The sequence below is a fragment of the Phyllobates terribilis genome, unplaced genomic scaffold (assembly GCF_046119375.1).
Source record: "Phyllobates terribilis strain yellow unplaced genomic scaffold, ASM4611937v1 Scaffold_2__4_contigs__length_985480577, whole genome shotgun sequence".
Lineage (NCBI taxonomy): Eukaryota > Metazoa > Chordata > Amphibia > Anura > Dendrobatidae > Phyllobates > Phyllobates terribilis.
The window spans coordinates 50,758,237-50,780,137 of NW_027362762.1; the positions used below are offsets into that span (position 1 = coordinate 50,758,237).

General features: G+C 46.8%; 1 protein-coding gene across 1 annotated transcript in view; it reads left to right on the forward strand.

Annotated features, from left to right (window-relative positions):
- The window catches only part of USP35 (ubiquitin specific peptidase 35), a 122,462-nt gene that overhangs the window by 80,121 nt on the left and 20,440 nt on the right, over positions 1-21,901 (forward strand). Inside the window, exons 5-7 of the mRNA XM_073669616.1 lie at positions 6,805-6,906; positions 11,608-11,766; positions 12,321-12,514. Of these exons, the coding sequence (XP_073525717.1) occupies positions 6,805-6,906; positions 11,608-11,766; positions 12,321-12,514 (455 nt within the window). The remainder of the gene's footprint in view (positions 1-6,804; positions 6,907-11,607; positions 11,767-12,320; positions 12,515-21,901) is intronic.

A 21,901-nucleotide genomic window follows, 5' to 3' on the forward strand; every position in this document is an offset into this window, starting at 1 on the left:
CCGTTTTGCGCTCAGGATGCCCACGATTGGTGGAGCGAACGCCAGCCTCCACGCCATCATCCATCTTACCTTTCACTGAAATCTTCCCCCATCTGTCTCATTCTCACGATGTATGATTTTGTCCTGCCGACTTCACCAATTTTGTGAGTGGCTCAGGGTGGTAGTTGTGGCGAGGGGCTTCTGTGTTCCCACACCCTGGCTCCCTGACAAAGACAAATATCCCAATTCTCATGTGCTGTGCGTGTGGTGTGTAACACTCACGTTTCGGTTGCAGATCTCTGCTGTCTTCGGTTCTTCCACCTCAGGAACCTCCACACACACATTAGGGGACTTCCACTCCGTTTTATAAAAAAGAACTTTACTTAAAGGTCCAAATTCAACATAGTGAAGCATGCAGTATTGGGTACATACTTTTCCAGGTTCAATGTCCATTGCACAGCACATGTTGATGTTCACTGTCCGATTGTCCTCAGCTATCCCTTCCATAGTCTACCTTTTTGGCCTCTGAGACGCTAGCAGTCTTAAGAGTCCCGTACTGTCTCCTCTGTACTAATCCCCGTTCAACTTCCCCTTCTGGAAAGATTTTGAGACAAGCTTCTCTGCTGGCTCCTGTGGACCGTAGGCCACGAACGTTAAGGTAAAGTCTATTTCAGAGTTCCTGACTGACGTTCCTTTGCTGCTGGACAGACCGTGCTACTGGTGCCCCCTGGACCTCCAACTACTGCTCTCTCACATCTCTCCTTATCTCACCCTAACACCAACTCCCACTAGAACTGCCTGCAATCAGGGAGTTCCTTAGTTGTACACTGAACCTGCTCCTCCCACACTGGAGCAGCTCCTAAACCCCTTAACTGTTTCCTAACTTATAACTACATACTCTCTGAGCTATAGTGCCCACTTCTGCACTACCCTTCTACTAATCTAATTGTCTACCTACACTTATCCTATACTGACCCTGTAACTAATACACCAGACATCAGGTCAGATACATACTCAGATATACACACAGAGTACAACATTATGGGCACAAAGAGGGAAGAGGTACATGAACGTCCCGATCACTCTCTTACATTCCTCCCTCCTAAAACATGGTCGTCCCGACGATGACAACACCTGTAAAAACACCAATGCTCATTTAAAACATTCAACACACATGTTTATATTAAAATGTACACCAGATTAGTATTCTCTTTTTCCAGTATCTATTGCTGGTCAACCTTGACCTTGGTCCCACTCGGTTGGGACCCTGGAACGCAGAGTTCAAATCTTTTTATTAAGACCGGCCATTTTGGCCTACTTTAGAAGTTGCCCATACACACAGGGGCAAAGTCCTTCAACCCGGCATGCTCATCGGGTCATCCGAACAACTTAAAAGGGTCCAACTGACCCTAGTCCCTCCGCATTAAAGGACTTAATACAAGTGTTCAGGTTCCTTTAAACATGGGTCCATCCGACCCCGGTCCCCTTGCTCCTGGGACCCATAAAAGTGTCCATTTTAACACACACCAGGCCCGTTGGCCAACAATTCCTGCTCCAGGTTCACCAGACACAGGAAGTCCTTTGGTTTAGACACAATGGCCCACTGGCCAACTTACATCAGCTCCGGCAGTCCTGGAGCAGTGACCCAGCACGATCCTCGAGTTGTAATGACAGATTCCCCCCTCCCTCCTTTTGCTGGGTACAGTCCCTTTAAGACCGGTGGGTTGCTCAACGGCCCCTATATCAACAGTTCAAGGTAAAACAAGGGCACAGTCCATAGAGCAGTTGCACACAGTCCTTTGGTGCCGGACACTTAACCCTATCGGGGTCTTAGTCATGTAATCCAGCAGGGGAATGCACAACAGGCGCAAAGGAACTTGGAGGGGGAAAACACACATAAACAAATTTAACTTGTGGCCTTTCTGGCCAGCACCGAAGCTCCTCGATGCTTCCAGGGCTCCCTGCTCTTTAAGAGATGCAGAACAGTCTCTTTTGCTATGGCCAAACTTGGCCAATACCGGGCACTTCCGTTTTTTTTTCATTCAGGGCTCCTGCCCACGGAGACGCAGAACAGTATCCATTCTTTCTTGTGCAACGAGCACAACAAGACACCTTTTTTCAAGGTGGCCACCTTACTCGGGGATCTCCCAGTGGCCCCCATAATGGGCCACTCCCTGGTCTTGAATATAAATGATGGTGGTCCCAGAGGATGAACCACTGGAGGCAGACTCTCTGCTTTTGCTCATGCTTCTTGTCTCTGATGACAACAGGCTCGGGGATTCAGACCTAGCACTCCCCTGAGAGTCCGCTGTAGCCCCCAGTGACTCTGAAATAGGGGGCGCCGCTCTGAGACTCACCCCATGGTCTTGGGCCACTGCCACCTGTACCGTGACCATCACAGTTGACCGCACAGGCCTTTGTATTTCTCTTTCCTGCTGCTCCATCTCCTGGCGTGTCTTGCGACGGTCACTCCATTCTCCCGAGGCCTCCACGGAAACACATGATGCTGAGCTACTGCACTTCCAGCGTCACCTCTAGCAATGGCACCGCACGCCTTTACACGAGGGATCCTTTCTCTAGGCTCCACCCATCCCTGGCCGCTCCTCCCATTGAGCCTCTGTCTCTGGGATCTTCATTAACGGGCGGGGTTTCTTCTTTCTTCGCCGCACCCACTGCGGGTGGGCACCACTCACAGGCGGCCGCAACCTCAGCTTAGCATGGCGTCCATACCATGCTGTTTATCGCGCCGTTTTGCGCTCAGGACGGCCACGATGGGTGGAGCTATCGCCAGCCTCCACACCATCATCCACCATCTTAGCTTTCACTGAAATCTTCCCCCATCTGTCTCGTTCTCACGATGCATGATTTCGTCCTGCCGACTTCACCAATTTTGTGAGGGGCTCAGGATGGTAGCTGTGGCGAGGGGCTGCTGTGTTCCCACATCCTGGCTGCCTGGCAAAGACAAATATCCCAGTTCTCCTGTGCTGTGCGTGTGGTGTGTAACACTCACGTTTCGGTTGCAGATCTCTGCTGTCTTCGGTTCTTCCACCCCAGGAACTGCCGCACACACATTAGGGGACTTCCACTCCATTTTATAAAAAAGAGCTTTACTTAAATGTCCAAATTCAACATAGTGAAACACGCAGTATTGGGTACATACTTTTCCAAGTACACTGTCCATTGCACAGCACGTGTTGCTGTTCACTGTCCGATTGTCCTGAGCTATCCCTTCCATAGTCTACCTTTTTGGCCTCTGAGACGCTATCAGTCTTAAGAGTCCTGTACTGTCTCCTCTGTACTAATCCCCGTCCAACTTCCACTTCTGGGAAGATTTTGAGACAAGCTTCTCTGCTGGCTCCTATGGACCGTAGGCCTCGAACGTTAAGGGAAAGTTTATTTCAGAGTTCCTGACTGACGTTCCTCAGCTGCTGGACAGACCGTGCTACTGGTGCCCCCTGGACCTCCAGCTACTGGTCTCTCACATCTCTCCTTCTCTCACCCTAACATCAACTCCCACTAGAACTGCCTGCAATCAGGAAGTTCCTTAGTTGTACACTGAACCTGCTCCTTCCACACTGGAGCAGCTCCTAAACCCCTTAACTGTTTCCTAACTTATAACTACATACTCTGTAAGCTATAGTGCCCACTTCTGCACCACCCTTCTGCTAATCTAATAGTCTACCCACACTTAACCTATACTGACCCTGTAACTAATACACCAGACATCAGGTCATATACATACTCAGATATAAACACAGAGTGCAACATTATGTGCACAAAGAGGGAAGAGGTGCATGACCATCCCGGTCACCCTCTTACACCTTCACTGAGCTGCCTCCTATTTTACATAATGCATCTTGCAGTGTGGGGCTAGGTAATAGGAGGCAGGTCAGTGGACAATCAGTGAGCTGTCATAAGAGCATACAGATGAATATGTAAGCAAAGCACTAGATAGAGCGCCCCCCACAGGCTGCCCCAGAGCACGAGTATATCTTCTCCAAACTGAAAGTAAAAATTACACAAGAACCACAGGACGGATTTCATCAACCAAGGTATCATTTTAAGCAGTGTAATGTCGCCCACCTGGCAGTGTATGTGGTTTACTGCACACAATCCTGCTGACAAGTGCGCTTTAATTGACAGTTTGTATTTAATCCCTAAAAAAAAAGTCAAGATAAACTTCACTTTGACGACCATTTAGTTTTAGACATTTTCAAGTGTCCAAAAATTTGAATGTAAAATTCCAGTTTTAATCCAGGGAGGAAGAAGCGAAGGAGCAGGATCCCCCGAGGGGAAAGCAAGAGGTTATTCAGTTGTGCCAGATAATGGAGGAGGTTGTGAGTGAGATCAAAAGTGCAACTGTATGGACCACCAGAGTGTCATAGTGCCCCCATAACAGTGACAACCACAGATCCATGGATGTCATTGATATGAAGACACTGTGGATGTCACTGTTATTATGGGGGCACTGTGGATATCACTGTTATTATGGGGGCACTGTGGATATCACTGTTATTATGGGAGCACTGTGGATATCACTGTTATTATGGGAGCACTGTGGATATCACTGTTATTATGGGGGCACTGTGGATGTCACTGTTATTATGGGAGCACTGTGGATATCACTGTTATTATGGGGGCACTGTGGATGTCACTGTTATTATGGGAGCACTGTGGATGTCACTGTTATTATGGGGGCACTGTGGATATCACTGTTATTATGGGGGCACTGTGGATATCACTGTTATTATGGGAGCACTGTGGATGTCACTGTTATTATGGGGGCACTGTGAATATCACTGTTATTATGGGAGCACTGTGGATATCACTGTTATTATGGGAGCACTGTGGATATCTCTGTTATTATGGGAGCACTGTGGATATCACTGTTATTATGGGAGCACTGTGGATGTCACTGTTATTATGGGAGCACTGTGGATATCACTGTTATTATGGGGGCACTGTGGATGTCACTGTTATTATGGGGGCACTGTGGATGTCACTGTTATTATGGGGGCACTGTGGATATCACTGTTATTATGGGAGCACTGTGGATGTCACTGTTATTATGGGAGCACTGTGGATATCACTGTTATTATGGGAGCACTGTGGATATCACTGTTATTATGGGAGCACTGTGGATGTCACTGTTATTATGGGGGCACTGTGGATATCACTGTTATTATGGGGGCACTGTGGATGTCACTGTTATTATGGGAGCACTGTGGATATCACTGTTATTATGGGGGCACTGTGGATGTCACTGTTATTATGGGAGCACTGTGGATATCACTGTTATTATGGGAGCACTGTGGATGTCGCTGTTATTATGGGGGCACTGTGGATGTCACTGTTATTATGGGAGCACTGTGGATGTCACTGTCATTATGGGGGCACTGTGGATGTCACTGTTATTATGGGGGACTGTGGATATCACTGTTATTATGGGGGCACTGTGGATGTCACTGTTATTATGGGAGCACTGTGGATATCACTGTTATTATGGGGGCACTGTGGATATCACTGTTATTATGGGGGCACTGTGGATATCACTGTTATTATGGGAGCACTGTGGATGTCACTGTTATTATGGGGGCACTGTGGATGTCACTGTTATTATGGGAGCACTGTGGATATCACTGTTATTATGGGGGCACTGTGGATATCACTGTTATTATGGGGGCACTGTGGATATCACTGTTATTATGGGAGCACTGTGGATATCACTGTTATTATGGGAGCACTGTGGATATCACTGTTATTATGGGAGCACTGTGGATGTCACTGTTATTATGGGGGCACTGTGGATGACACTGTTATTATGGGAGCACTGTGGATGTCACTGTTATTATGGGAGCACTGTGGATGTCACTGTTATTATGGGAGCACTGTGGATGTCACTGTTATTATGGGAGCACTGTGGATGTCACTGTTATTATGGGGGCACTGTGGATATCGCTGTTATTATGGGGGCACTGTGGATATCACTGTTATTATGGGAGCACTGTGGATATCACTGTTATTATGGGGGCACTGTGGATGTCACTGTTATTATGGGGGCACTGTGGATGTCACTGTTATTATGGGAGCACTGTGGATATCACTGTTATTATGGGAGCACTGTGGATGTCACTGTTATTATGGGAGCACTGTGGATGTCACTGTTATTATGGGGGCACTGTGGATGTCACTGTTATTATGGGAGCACTGTGGATATCACTGTTATTATGGGGGCACTGTGGATATCGCTGTTATTATGGGGGCACTGTGGATATCACTGTTATTATGGGAGCACTGTGGATATCACTGTTATTATGGGGGCACTGTGGATGTCACTGTTATTATGGGGGCACTGTGGATGTCACTGTTATTATGGGAGCACTGTGGATATCACTGTTATTATGGGAGCACTGTGGATGTCACTGTTATTATGGGAGCACTGTGGATGTCACTGTTATTATGGGAGCACTGTGGATGTCACTGTTATTATGGGAGCACTGTGGATATCACTGTTATTATGGGGGCACTGTGGATGTCACTGTTATTATGGGAGCACTGTGGATGTCACTGTTATTATGGGAGCACTGTGGATGTCACTGTTATTATGGGAGCACTGTGGATGTCACTGTTATTATGGGGGCACTGTGGATGTCACTGTTATTATGGGAGCACTGTGGATGTCACTGTTATTATGGAGGCACTGTGGATATCACTGTTATTATGGGGCACATTTTTGTCTTGGTGTCGGAGACAATCTCCCAGAATTTTGGATATTATTTGGCCACAGTCTGACTTCAGGTTTCGCTGTTCCTTGTGCCGTTTCAGGTGTTCTCAAAGCTGCTGTACCCGGTGGTACGGGACTCGGCACTGTGTGTCCTGCGGTACCTGCTGCTGAGTTTTCAGCACTCGCCCGAAGCCTTTCATTTGGTAATTCCCTGATAATGTCCTGAATATGGCTCCGTGCGGCCCCCAGACATCCCCTTATCGTGGTGTGACTAATAGAGGAGGAGACCCCCTATAATGACTGATAACACCTCTATATACAGTAACACAGGATCCACCATTCACAATAGGTGATATCACAGCTTACCTCCTCCTCCTGTACAATGACTGATAACACCTCTATATACAGTAGATTACACAGGATCCACCATTCACAATAGGTGATGTCACAGCTCACCTCCTCCTCCTGAACAATGACTGAGAACACCTCTATATACAGTAGATAACACATGAGTGCATTCATTCTCTGACACCAAGCAACCAGTAATTGAACCACAAAGTATGCACAGTGCCTTGGGAAAGTATTCAGCCGTTTGGCTTTTTATCTATTTTGTTACATTGCAACCTGTGTGTAAATAGTCTAAGTTGGTGAAGTGAGAAAAATATAGGCATAAATTAAATTTATGAGATCAAAAAACGAAAAATTGGCATGTGCATATGTATTCACCCCTTTTGCAAGCAATTTCCTTTTGATAAGTCTCACGCTTAGTGACTGGACGTCCACCTGTGTGCAATCTTAGTGTCACATGTCTGTCAGTATATACACTTTACCTTTTCGGAAAGGCCACAGAGGTTGCAACACCATTAACTAGAGGCACCACTAACCAAACACCATGAAGACCAAGGAGATCTCCAAACAACACCATGAAGACCAAGCAGATCTCCAAACAACACCATGAAGACCAAGCAGATCTCCAAACAACACCATGAAGACCAAGCAGATCTCCAAACAAGACCATGAAGACCAAGGAGATCTCCAAACAACACCATGAAGACCAAGGAGATCTCCAAACATCACCACGAAGACCAAGAAGATCTCCAAACAAGACCATGAAGACCAAGGAGGTCTCCAAACAACACCATGAAGACCAAGGAGATCTCCAAACTACACCATGAATAACAAGGAGATCTCCAAACAACACCTTGAAGAACAAGAAGATCTCCAAACAAGACCATGAATACCAATGAAGTCTCCAAACAAGTCAGGGACACAGTTGTTGAGAAGTACAAGTCAGGGTTGGGTTATAAAAATATCCCAATCTCTGGTGATCCCCCGGAGCACCATCAAATCTATTGTCATCAAATGGAAAGAACATGGTACCACAACAAGAGAGGCCACCCACCAAAACTCTCAGCCCTGGCAAGGAGGACATTAATCAGAGCTGTACACTCCATAAAGGTGGGCTTTATGGAAGAGTGGGCAGAAAAAAGCCTTTAGTTACACAAACATTGTAAGACTTGTTTTGAGTTTGCCAAAAGACATATGGGAGACTCCCCCAAATGTATGGAGGAAGTTGCTGTGGTCAGATGAGACCAAAATTGAACTTTTTGGCCACTAAGGTAAACGCTATGTCTGGCGCCAAACCAACACAGCTCATCACCCCAAGAACACTATCCCCACAGTGAAACATGGTGGTGGCAACATCATACTGTGGCGATGTTTTTCGGCAGCAGGGACAGGGAAAATGGTCCGAGTCGAGTGGAAGATGAATGGTGCGAAATACAGAGCTATTCTTGAACAAAACCTCTTTGCGTCTGTCAGTGATTTGAGACTGGGACGGAGGTTCAAGACAATGACCCAAAGCATACTGCTAACCAACACTCGAGTGGTATAACCCCTTAACGACTGACGGTGTCATTTTCACGGCGGCAGTTAAGGGTACTTATGCCTCAGCGCTGCTCTTTCACGGCACTGACGAATAAGGCTGTAGCGCCCCCCAGCGTCGGAATGTCTCCGGGGTCTCAGCTACTGGGGGTAGCTAAGACCATGGAGAACATGATCAGGGCCGTTTTTTCCGGTCCCTGATCACATGATCGCCAATACTCACTGAATAGTGGTGATCACGGAAAACAAAAAGTGTGCCCACGATTACAATGGTTTCTCTCTACTCTGACATGATATACATGTGAGAGGAGAGAGAAATGGAGCCCCCCCCCTGAGCCCAACTGGTGCCGGTGCACGGCAACAGTAAGGAATGTCCCCTATTGGTTCCTTTTGATCACTGTGATAAACCCTATAACAGTGATCAAAAGCAAAAAAATAATAATTCAAATCCCCCTTTGTCATCCCCTTAGTAAGATAAAAATTATAAAATAAAAAAATATTTTTTTCCATTCTTTGCCGTTAGGGTTGGGGTTAGGGTTAGGATTAGAATTAGGTTTAGGACTAGGGTTGTGTTAGGATTAGGAGTAGGGTTAGAATTAGGGTTAGGATTTGAGTTAGAATGGGGCTTAGGATTAGGGTTGTGTAGGGGTTAGGATTAGGGTTGTGTTAGTGCTAGGGTTGGGGTTGTGTTGGGTTTAGGATTAGGGTTGTGTTAGGGTTAGGGTTGTGCTAGGGTTAGGGTTGGGGTTGTGTTAGGGTTGGGGTTGTGCTAGGGTTGGGGTTGTGTTAGGGTTAAGGTTGTGCTAGGGTTAGGGTTGTGTTAGGGTTGGAGTCAGGGCTGTGTTGGGGTTGAGATTTTTTCAAAAGTAAAGAAAAAAAAATGGTGACGATGTAACGACTAATGTTGAGCGCAAGTGCTCGTTACTTGAGTTTGCATCGGGTGCTCGGGTATGCACCAAGTATCGCTGGTGCTTGAGTGACATGCTCGAGTCTCCGCCCCATATGTTTCGCGGCTGTTATACAGCCAAAAAAACTTTGCAGGAATTGCCTACCATGCACGATCGATACCCACATGGGTTTTTTGGGTGTCTAACAACCGTGAAACATGCGGAGCAGGAACTCAAGCATGTCACTCGAGCACACGCGATACATGGTGCATACCTGAGTACCCGATGCAAACCCAAGTAGCGAGCACTTGCGCTCAAGACTAATGACAACTTATTCAATATGATGACCTAATGTTATCAAATTCTTTGTCGTACCTCTCGGTTCAAAATGTTCACTATACCCCTTGATAAAATCCTTCAATGGGGTGACAAATGGGGTCACTTGTGGGTGGTTTCCACTGTTTAGGCACATCAGGGGCTCCCCAAACGCGACATGGCATCCGCTAATTAGGCCAGCAAATTTTACATTCAAAAAGTCAAACAGTGATCCTTCCCTTCCGAGCCCTGCCAAACGTCCAGACAGTGATTTTTCCCCACATATGGGGTATCAGCATACTCAGGAGAAATTGCACAACAATTCTTGGGGTCCATTTTCTCCTCTTACCCTTGTGAAAATAAAAAAATTGGGGTTAAAAGATCATTTTTGTGGAAAAAGTTTGATTTTTTATTTTCACAGCTCTACATTATAAACTTCTATGAAGCACCTGGGGGTTCAAGGTGCTCAGCACACATCTAGATAAGTTCCTTGAAGGGTCTAGTTTCCAAAATGGTGTCACTTATGGGGGGTTTCTACTGTTTAGGCACATCAGTGGCTCTCCAAACTCAACATGGCGTCCGCTCTAGATTCCAGACAATTTTGAGTTCAAAAAGTCAAATGGCGCTCCTTCCCTTCTGAGCCCTGCCGTGCGCCCAAACAGTGGTTTTCCCCCACATATGGGGTATCGGCTTACTCAGGAGAAATTGCACAACAATTTGTTGGGATCTATTTTCTTTTGTTACCCTTGCAAAAATAAAAAAATTGGGGTCTGAAGTAAAATTTGTGCAAAAAAAGTTAAATGTTAATTTTTTCCTTCCACGTTGCTTCAGTTCCTGTGAAGCACGTGAAGGGTTAATAAACTTTTTGAATGTGGTTTTGAGCACCTTGAGGGGTGTAGTTTTTAGAATGGTGTATCTTTTGGGGATTTTCTGTCATACAGACCCCTCAAAGTCACTTCAAATGTGATGTGGTCCCTAAAAAAATGGTTTTGTAAATTTTGTTGGAAAAATTAGAAATCGCTTTTAACTTTTAGCCCTTCTAACTTCTTAACAAAAAAAAAAATTGTTGCAAAAATTGTTCTGACGTGGAAAATGTTATTTATTAACTATTTTATGTGACATATCTCTCTGATTTAAGGGCATGAAATTCAAAGTTTGAAAAGTGCAAAATTTTCAACATTTTCGCCAAATTTCAGTTTTTTTCACAAATATACTCATATTGAAGAAATTGTGCCACTATCATGAAGTACAATATGTCACGAAAAAACATTCTCAGAATCAGTGGGATCTGCTGAAGCGTTCAAGAGTAAAATTTGTCTTGGTCATTAAGGACATAATTGGCTCCGTCACTAAGGGGTTAAGGGGAAACGTGTAAATGTTCTGGAGCGGCCGAGTCACAGCCCAGACCTTAATCCAATGGAGAATCTGTGGTCAGACATGAAGATTGCTGTTTATCAGAGGAAACCACCTAACCTGAAGGAGCTGGAGCAGTTTTGAGGAATGGGCAGAAATCCCAGGGGCCAGAAGTGGAAAGCTCATAGAGACTTATCCAAAGAGACTGCAGCTGTAATTGCCGCAAAAGGAGGCTCTACAAAGTACTGACTTTAGGGGGGTGAATAGTTATGCACACTGTTTTTTGTTATTTTGTTCTATTTGTTGTTTGCTCCACAATAAAAAGAAAAAAAAAGGGGGGGGGGGGGGGGTGAATACTTTTGCAAACCACTGTAAATGTAAAATCTGATTACACCTGTAATAAAATGACTGATCTATGTGCACACGACATAATATCACCCCGGTCCTCATCTTCATGTCTTGCAGATCGTTCCTCACATCCCGCAGATGGTTTCCTGCCTCTCCAACGAGAGCACAAATTCGGCCAGCAGCTGCCTGGAGCAGTTTGCGGAGCTCGTCCATTGCATGGTCTTCCGCTTCTCTGGGTATCCCGACCTGTATGAGCCGGTGATGGAGGCAATAAAGGTGCGAAACGCTTTTAGAACCACCATTCACTAGTTCTGATTGCTGGGGGTGCAAGTCCTTAGGAGGGGCATATCCTGGAGCGTGAGTGCTGAATGGACCCCCAGACTAAGCGGAGCCCTTCCCTTTCTTCCTTTCAGTGATTTAGTGGGGTCTCAGGATCAATCAAAGCTACTAAACAGACGAAATATTTAATCAAAAGTTTTTCAAAAAGTTTTATTTTTTCATAGTATTGGTGGAGGTCTTTGGTAATGGTGGGGGGTCTCTAATAATGGTGGGAGTCTCTAGTAATGAGGAGGTCTATAGTAATGATCGGGGTCTTTAGAAATAGCAGGGTGTCTCTAATAATGGTGGGAGTCTCTAGTAATGATGAGGTCTATTGTAATGGTCGGGGTCTTTAGAAATTGCAGGGTGTCTCTAATAATGGTGGGGTCTCTAATATTGGTGGGAGTCTAGTAATGGCAGAGGTCTCTAGTAATAGTGGAGGTCTTAACTAATGGAGGGGGGTTCACTAGTAATGATGGGGGTCTCTAACCCTAGATCTTTCTTTCTGGCAGACGCTACCGGTCCCCAATGAAGATCAGATCAGGCAGCTTCTCGGACAGAACGCGTGGACCTCCCAGAAGAACGAGTTGGCGCCATATTACCCCAGATTGGTGTCCAAATCCGACACCGGGAAGATCGGCCTGATAAACCTGGGGAACACGTGCTACATGAACAGCGTCCTGCAGGCCTTGTTTATGGCTTCTGAGTAAGTGCAAGTGCAGCCCTCACATCATGGCGGTAGGATCCTAACTGACGGGTGAGGACCACCGCCGGGGTCCTGGCAATACGGATGGACTCCACGCTATGGGCTCCATGTAAATGCTCTTAATGGCATCATGGCTTCACTCTTCAGTGCCCCACAGGCTGTGCAACAGGGGCATGCTAAAACCTCCCAGTATTGTATGGCGGTATTATTTAGGAATCACACAGCAGTATTATGTGGATTCTATTGGCGAGTATTATTTTGACATTACATATAATAAGGGACTAGATGGTGGTATTATGTGGGCTGTACTTGGCAGTATTGTCTTGGCATCATATGACGGTATTATGTGGGCTGTATATGACAGTATTATCTTAGCATAATATGGCGGTATTATGTGGGCTGTATATGACAGTATTGTCTTGCCACTATATGACGGTACTATGTGGGCTGTATATGACAGTATTATCTTGGTATAATATGGCGGTATTATGTGGGCTGTATATGACAGTATTGTCTTGGCACTATATGACGGTATTATGTGGGCTGTATATGACAGTATTATCTTGGTATAATATGGCGGTATTATGTGGGCTCTATATGACAGTATTGTCTTGGCACTATATGACGGTACTATGTGGGCTGTATATGACAGTATTATCTTGGTATAATATGGCGGTATTATGTGGGCTGTATATGACATTATTGTCTTGGCACTATATGACTATTATGTGAGCTGTATATGACACTATTGTCTTGGCACTATATGACGGTACTATATGGGCTGTACATGACAGTATTGTCTTGGCACTATATGACGGTATTATGTGGGCTGTATATTACAGTATTGTCTGCGCACCATTTGAAGGTATTACCTGTGCTATATAGGTTAGTATTGTCTTCACATCATATGATAATATTATGTGAGCTGCATAAGTATCAGTATTGTCTTGGCACTATATGTCGATATTATGTTTACTGTTTATGTAGTTATCTTCTTGACACAACATTATTATGTTAGTTGTATATGACAATATTATCTTAGTATCATTTGGCGGTATTTACACGTCTTTACACCATATGGCAGTATTATGTGGGCTGTATGTGAAAATATTGTCTAAGCATCATATGACGATATTATGTGGGCTGTTTTTGTAGGTATCGTTTCCATATAACAGCATTATGTGGGTTGTGTATGACAATATTATCTTAGCATTATATGGCAGTATTATGTGGGCTGTATATGTAGTGTAAGGCAGCGCTTGTCATCATCCTGGGGGAAACTCGCTGCACCGGGTCAATTAAAGCACACATGCAATGTCTTTCCGTTTTTTTCCCACAATGCAGCAGTTTATTAGTTATCATAAACCGCTTATCACACATATAATGTCCACGAGCCTTTCCAGTGGCAGCTATGCCCACTTGGCTCCAGGTACAGCCTTCAGCAAAGTAACAACATGAATGTCCATATAACGCTGTGTTTTTACCTTTGGCGGGTTTTAGCTGCTTCAGGTTTAGTCTGCCACCACTGTGGCTTTTAGGCTTCCCAGGTGGGGGTCTCCAGCCCTCGTACCATCCAAGGCTACTGGTATGCTTACACCGCCAACATCCAGCCTTTGCCTTTCAGGCTTCAACAGGCCTCACTAGGCCTCTCACTAGCTCTCCCTGTTTCAAACTACCAGGGTTTATATATCCGGCTGTGCATGTAGGACCTGTCATGATGTCACAGTCACGTGATCAGTCCTGCTGTGTGCACGTAGGACCTGTGCTGATGTCACAGTCATGTGTTCAGACCTTCTGTGTGCAAAGGACCTGTGTGATGTCACAGTCATGTGACCAGTCACCTGAGGGGGAAGGTACATGGTCAGCCCAAAACACATCCTAGACCATACAGTAATGCCAAGCAAGCCACTGCATTACATATCCCCCCCCCCCCCCCCCCCTCTGTTCAAACTTGTGGGGTTGAACACATAGTATATACAATTACCTCATAACCCTCAGTTCACACCAAGATCATGTACTTGACAATTGTGCTACTCAGTCCCTGGAACATTAGTCAACTTTGTCAAGTCACATTTCCGGGTCGTAACCTTGTCAGACCTCCCCCGCTCCCAGCGGTCAGTCATAACCCTGTCAGGTCTCCCCCGCTCCCAGCGGTCAGTCATACAGCGGTGTGACTCACATGCTCTGGTATTTAAGGTCCGGTTCGACTCCGTACTGTCCCGTACTCTATTGGGTCGTTTGTATGGGCTGCTCAAACCTGAGTTACTGGAGGTCTCACTACCTCTAAACCCACGCCCACTACTCTCAGGACATCTTGAAAGGTCTCTAACTTCAGCTGTAGCTGTTCTGTTATTTAGGGGGCCCTTTCTCTGGTCTCACAATTTCTAGACGGCTGCCATCTTTTGCTGCTCAGGCGATGCTGCCTTTCCATTTGCAGTCTGGCTAGATTCAACTGTTCTACCTCTCGCAGGTAGGTCACTCGGTACTCTATCAGCATGCGTATATATGCAAGATTTTCTTCTTTTCCTACAGCGGAGAATGACACCATGCAGTCTTCATCTGGTATCCAGTCCTGACGATCACGTGGACTGCTTACTTTCCTCACACCAGACTTCTTGACCATCATCTGCATGGCTTGGCCATTTGTCCCAATGAGCTTTCTCACCAGAACATGAGGCACCCGGATGACCTCTTCCCGCAGACTGTGAGCTTTTCTCATAAGCTCCAGTTGTCTAATGGCTTGTTCCGTCTTCAACCGGAGAAACCGCTTCGTGCGAATACATCGCCAGTGCATGTCACTTAGGATAGCCACCCTCTTCACTGTGACTTCGGTCGTGGACAGGACCAACAGCTGTTTAGCTTCTGAGGTCGAGTACACCTTACAGGCTCCCACGGCCTTCTTAAACTCTTCATGCACGAACTCACGGGTGCATTCTTCCCTCAAATCCTCGGGTACATCTACGAGGCATTTGTACCGAGACGTTTCTGTCTCACCAGTGGTCTCCAGACGATCAACCAGCTCAGGTTTCAGGGGCAACTGACTTTCAGCTTCTTCACCCTGTATGCTTCCCCTGAGCTGACTCACAGCTACAAATTCACGAATTTTCGTCCTGACCACTTCCATCTCATTTTTATCTTCTGTTGACACACTCTTAGCTCTCCTCAGGTCCACCTTCTCATGGCATAAGGGAGTGAGTGCAACTTGTTTTTCCTTTTCCTTCTCCAAGAAGGCCTCGGTCACTGAGTGATACTTTGCCAGGCGACTTTTGAGCTTGAAAGCTTTCTCTTCTAGCTCAGCTACTCGCCTCTCAGCAGCCCATCTCTGAAGCTGTTCCTGCTTCAACTGCTCCTTTAACAGTACAGTTCTCTCAGACCTCTCTGTCTCCAATGCGCCCACTTGGCTCTCAACAGCCAGTCTCTCAAGCTTCTCTTGCAACATATGGGCTTGTAGCGACTCCTTGATCTCCTTGATCTCGGCTCCTACATCCACCGAATCATCCGAGCTCGTATTATTCAAGGAGGTATCTGTTTCATACCTCCCATCTCCAGTGGCCAACTCCTGGCCCTGGTCTGTGGCTTCTCCGATAGACTCCTCCATCTGTTTCCGCTCAGCTTCCATCTTGCTGATTCTTTCCTTAAGGCTCGTCTCTGCCCTCTGGAGATTATCACAGAGCGTTTGTAGCTCCTTCACCTGAGCTTCCAGACCTAGGGTCTTTCTGCGGAGATCACCATTTTCATCCCGGGTGTCCTGCAGAGTGGTCTCAACCACTTGGCGCATGTGCTCTGCATCCGCCTTATCATCCTCTAGTTTTTCTTTAACCCTGAGGAGATCCTCATAGTCTCTCTTGATTTGTTGCAGTTCCCTATTGAACTTTTCATGCCTCTTTTCTGCCTCTTTCAGGGCGGATAGCTCCCAGTCTCGCTGGTACAGAGAGTCCACCAGCCGCTCCTTCTCCTGCCTTAGAGGCTTTACTCGGTCCTGGCATTGCTGCAGCTCCCTCATGTGTTCACCCTATTCCTTCTTGGAGTCACACAGCTCCTGGTTGAACTGTTCGCGCAGTCGTTTTAGGTTTTGGCCACGCCCAGAAACTTCATTCTGCAGCGCCTGCTTCTCACTGTGCTGTCTCTGTATCACCAGGGTTTGCACCACAGTCATCTTCTCTTTGGTCGTCAGTTCTGTCTGGTGTGACCTCTCACCGATTTCTTCCGCCTGTTTCCTGAACTTCTTGGCATCTTCTTCAGCTTTGGCTTGGGCTTGACCCATTTCCACCACTTGTATTTTAAGGCGTTCGGCTTCAGCACTTATGTCAAGCTGTCGTCGACGTTCGGCCTCTAAGGTCTTTTGGAAGCCTTCGGTCTCCTCAGCTAATTGCTGCTGCATCTGTTTCTTGTCTTCTTGGAGTTTCTTAGCTTGCTCCATGGCCAGTTCCTTCTGTTTCTGCAGCATCTCCGCTTCGGCTTTCAGACGGGTGGCTTCTTGAACAGCTTGCATCTTCTCTTTGAGCATCTTTTCAGCTAAGGCTCGCTGCTCATTTAGGTTGTCCTCGGCGAGCTTGCGTAGTCGGGCAGCCTACTGGGCCTCTATGCTCAGTCGGGCAGCTTCCTCTGCTACCTGTTTCATCTTCTCGGCTTCCTCGACAAGGAATTTTTGTGTGTTGTCTTTGTCAATCTCTAATTGAAAAACCTCCTCCTTGATTTTGCGGCGGTCCTCCTCTATTTCGTAGAACGCTTCCTTCCATTGGTTAACCTCCTCGTCTAGGGCGGTCAGATCCTTCTGATTCAGTACTGTACCAGAGGTTGCTATTGGCAACGTCACCTCCTTATCTGCTTCTAAAGGAGGATCCACACTTGGAATAAAGGCACATAACATTGCATTTTCTTTATTTCCACTTTCAGCCAAGACTACAGGAGCAACCTTTTTGTGGCCCTTGCGCCGTCGACGACGAGAGGGGGTCTCTCTTTCTACTTTTGTAGTGTCACCGTCAGTTGTGGGGTCTACGTCATTCCCTACGGTGTCGTAGACCAACAAGTCACCTCCCACCTTGACGTCACCCCCTTCTACTGGAGCTACTCCATTATCAACGGTCATATTGTCATTTTTAGGCGGTACCAACCCACCACCAGTAAATGTTTTTGATTTTCTGTACTCCATGCTGTTTTGAACAACCGCCCCTTTTTTAGACTCCGCCCCCTTTTTAACAACCACACCGGTAGGGGAATTTTTACAAGAAAAATCAACAATAGTCTTAGGACTCAGTTCACAACAGCTTTTACCACCTCCCCGGGCACTCTGGGACAACAAGGGCGCCCCCGGAGAGTTCAAGGAATGGTCTGCTGCCGCCTCTCTGTAACAGGCCAACAGCTCCTGCCCTTCCTGCACCACGACCTCTTGTAGTTTCTCCCATACCTGCTGTTGTTTCTCAAATGCCTGCTGCTGCGATTTTAACAGGCACTTTAATCGCTCAATAGCTTCAGACTCATTTGCTGCTCCCTTCACAGCCATCTTTATCTGCTCCTGCATTTCTTCAGGACACTCCATTTTTCTGCAGGACGTTTGCAGCCGGTCATCTAACCCCTTCTCCATTCCGTCTGGAGGTACTGCACCATTCACACTAGACACTTCACCGCTTTCCCCGGAAAAATTTTCGTGGCCCCGCCGAGCCACAGCAAACCAGGTTTGAGTGCGAGGACAATTTTCATAACCCCTGCCGAGTTACCGCAAGATGCTTTAATCTTCGTGACCCCGCCGAGTCACAGCAAGATGCTTGTATCCACACTCGTCAACCTGTGCCGTTGCCCCTAGCAACCGGGCTGCAGTTGCCCGCATTCTCGAACCATAGGTAAGGCAGCGCTAGTCATCATCCTGGGGGATACTCGCTGCACCGGGTCAATTAAAGCACACATGCAATGTCTTTCTGTTTTTTTCCCACAATGCAGCAGTTTATTAGTTATCATAAACCGCTTATCACACATATAATGTCCACGAGCCTTTCCAGTGGCAGCTATGCCCACTTGGCTCCAGGTACAGCCTTCAGCAAAGTAACAACATGAATGTTCATATAACGCAGTGTTTTTACGTTTGACGGGTTTTAGCTGCTTCAGGTTTAGTCTGCCACCACTGTGGCTTTACGGCTTCCCAGAAGGGGGTCTCCAGCCCTCGTACCATCCAAGGCTACTGGTATGCTTACACCGCCAACATCCAGCCTTTGCCTTTCAGGCTTCAACAGGCCTCACTAGGCCTCTCACTAGCTCTCCCTGTTTCAAACTACCAGGGTTTATATATCCGTCTGTGCATTGAACCAGGAGAGAAACAGGAGTAGCTTGAATAAAAAACAGTCTTTATTAAACACATAAATATCAAAAATAAGTATTCAAGTCGTAGCATTAACATAAATGGGGATACAAAAGGAGTTAAGTGGTAGCAGCACCAAAGAGCCTGTGACCCCCCCATGCATCCGCTTTGTGTAAGTAGTTTGCTGGCTGGGGGCTCCGAAGATAAGGCACCCATCATCAAAGAAAATGGACAGGGGACAGTCAATCATACAAGATAATCAGGACAAAAAATAGTCCATAGTAATATTTAAGAGTCCACAGTCCGGGTAGATATAAATTAAGAGAAAGAACCTTACCAGAAGAAGGCAGCCTCTTGAGAAAGCCATATTCACCCAGGCGAAACGCGCGTTGAGGTGTTCCCTCCCATGGGTTTATTGCACTCAGCACTTTAGTCCTGTGTTCTACCTCTTTTGGTAAGGTTCTTTCTCTTAATTTATATCTACCCGGACTGTGGACTCTTAAATATTACTATGGACTATTTTTTGTCCTGATTATCTTGTATGATTGACTGTCCCCTGTCCATTTTCTTTGATGATGGGTGCCTTATCATAGGAGCCCCCAGCCAGCAAACTACTTACACAAAGCGGATGCATGGGGGGGTCACAGGCTCTTTGGTGCTGCTACCACTTAACTCCTTTTGTATCCCCATTTATGTTAATGCTATGACTTGAATACTTATTTTTCATATTTATGTATTTAATAAAGACTGTTTTTTATTCAAGCTACTCCTGTTTCTCTCCTGGTTCAGTATGCTTTTAGAGTAGAGTTTATGCTGACCTGGCCTTTAGGGTTTATCAGCTATGTTTGCTTTTGGGCATGTATTTAAGGCTGTTGTATGTTCACTAATCCGTCTGTGCATGTAGGACCTGTCATGATGTCACAGTCACGTGATCAGTCCTTCTGTGTGCACGTAGGACCTGTGCTGATGTCACAGTCATGTGTTCAGACCTTCTGTGTGCAAAGGACCTGTGTGATGTCACAGTCATGTGACCAGTCACCTGAGGGGGAAGGTACATGGTCAGCCCAAAACACATCCTAGACCATACAGTAATGCCAAGCAAGCCGCTGCATTACAGTAGGTATCATCTTTACACCATATGGAGGTATTATGTGGGCTGTATATGTAGATATTGTGTTGACACTATATGGCGGCATTATGTGGGCTGTATATGTAGGTATCGTCTTGACATTATATGTCGGTATATTGTGGGCTGCATATGTAGGTATCGTTTTGACACTATATGGCGGTATTATGTGGGCTGTATATGTAGGTATCGTCTTGACACCATATGGCAGTATTATATGGGTTATATATGACAATATTATCTTAGCATTATATGGCGGTATTATGTGGGCTGTAAATGACAATGGAATTACAACAAAAACTGCAAACATGGAAAGTCCCAGGTTGCACTGCCGGTTTCTTTATAGCTGGAACTTGTAGTCCCTACATTGTTGGCCGCTCTGCAGGAGGTGGAATGAACGACATGTTCCCCAAACTCAGACCCTTCCTGGACCTTTTAGCTTTATCGCCCCCCATGCACATGGTCAGTGAGGGGCTGATGGTCATGGTGCAGATATTGGGGGTGCTTGAATTTTGCTCATAGGTGGTCCGCCCCCTCCTCGGTATATGCCTCCGCCTTGTATTATCCTGTTCTGTTTGTTCTTAGGGGTCTTCTGGCGAGCCCCGGAAGGCTCCACTTGTCCTTTTGAAATAATATAAAAATAGCGATGTGCCTTTAAGTAGCCTCCAGCATCAGTGTCCCGGAGAATGCTGGGGTGGGGGAGGAGGGGATGCTCAGGGGGGGCTCAGGAGGATACTCAGGCGGGGGGAGGGGCCTCAAGGCGGACACTCAGGGGGGGCTCAGGAGGACGTTCGGGGGGGGGGAACGCTTGGGGGGACACTCAGGGGGGGAACGCTCCGGGGGACTCTCAGGGGGGCTCAGGAGAACGCTCGGAGGGGACACTCAGGGGGGAGGGAATGCTTGGGGTGACGCTCAGGGGGGGCTCAGGAGGATGCTCAGGGCGACACTCAGGGGGGGCGTTCAGGGGAGACACTCGGGTGAGTGCTCGGGGGGAACACTCAGGGGGGGAACGCTCAGGGGGACTCTCAAGGGGGCTCAAGAGAACGCTTGGGGGGGACACTTGGGGGAGGGAACGCTTGGGGGGATTCTTAGGGGGCTCAGGAGGATGCTCAGGGTGAACACTTGTAAGGTGCCTCAGCGAGGTAGTCATGGGCGAGCTGTAGCCCCTGCTCACTCTGGCACCCTACAGCCAATACGTGTCCTCCCTCTGATGTGTGGCTGTGTATGTGGTGCTCTCCACTTACTTCCAACCATCCGATCACGGCTGTCTCCAGGCATTTCTCTTCTGGGACCAGGGCAGCAATAAATTCAGAGGACACGAGGTTCTTAACCAGAACTTGGACATTACTTGGGGAAGAGGAATATGTACAATATTTACAGGCAGATATAATGGATAAGGCCCGACAGGTTATTATCTCCTTCACAGGCGCTGGCAACATCTTCAGCCCTGGTTCCCTCTTTAGGTGAAGCATCTCTGTGACTCTAATCTCTAGGCTAAGAGACTCTTCTGCAATACCAACAGTGTTCCGGATCCGATATCTCCCCCACGTCTTAGCTGGAGTCCTATTTATCTTCCTCTGCTACCTGCAGACTAGAAGTGCCCCGGGTCCTCAATACCTCCGTTGAGTTTCTCCGGCCGGCCAACAGGACTCTTGCGTAGGGAGACTTTTGCACTAGTGATCCCACTTTCTGAGGGTATGGAGCTCCGGTCTACCCTAGCAGCCACCATATAGTCAGGCTGCCCGTATGGTTCACTGTCCTAACTCTTACTACACATCACTTCCTGCTTCTGGAAACTAAAACAGAGATTTTTCCAGATGTGCCCACCTTCTGTGGGCTGTCATCACACAACATTAACCCCATCACTGTCTGTAACACTGCTGGCAGACTCAACCTGACATCTGCACCCAAAACAGTGGCATCTTGTGGCTGATTACAAGCACTGCAGCCCACAAGGAATTATGCCAGG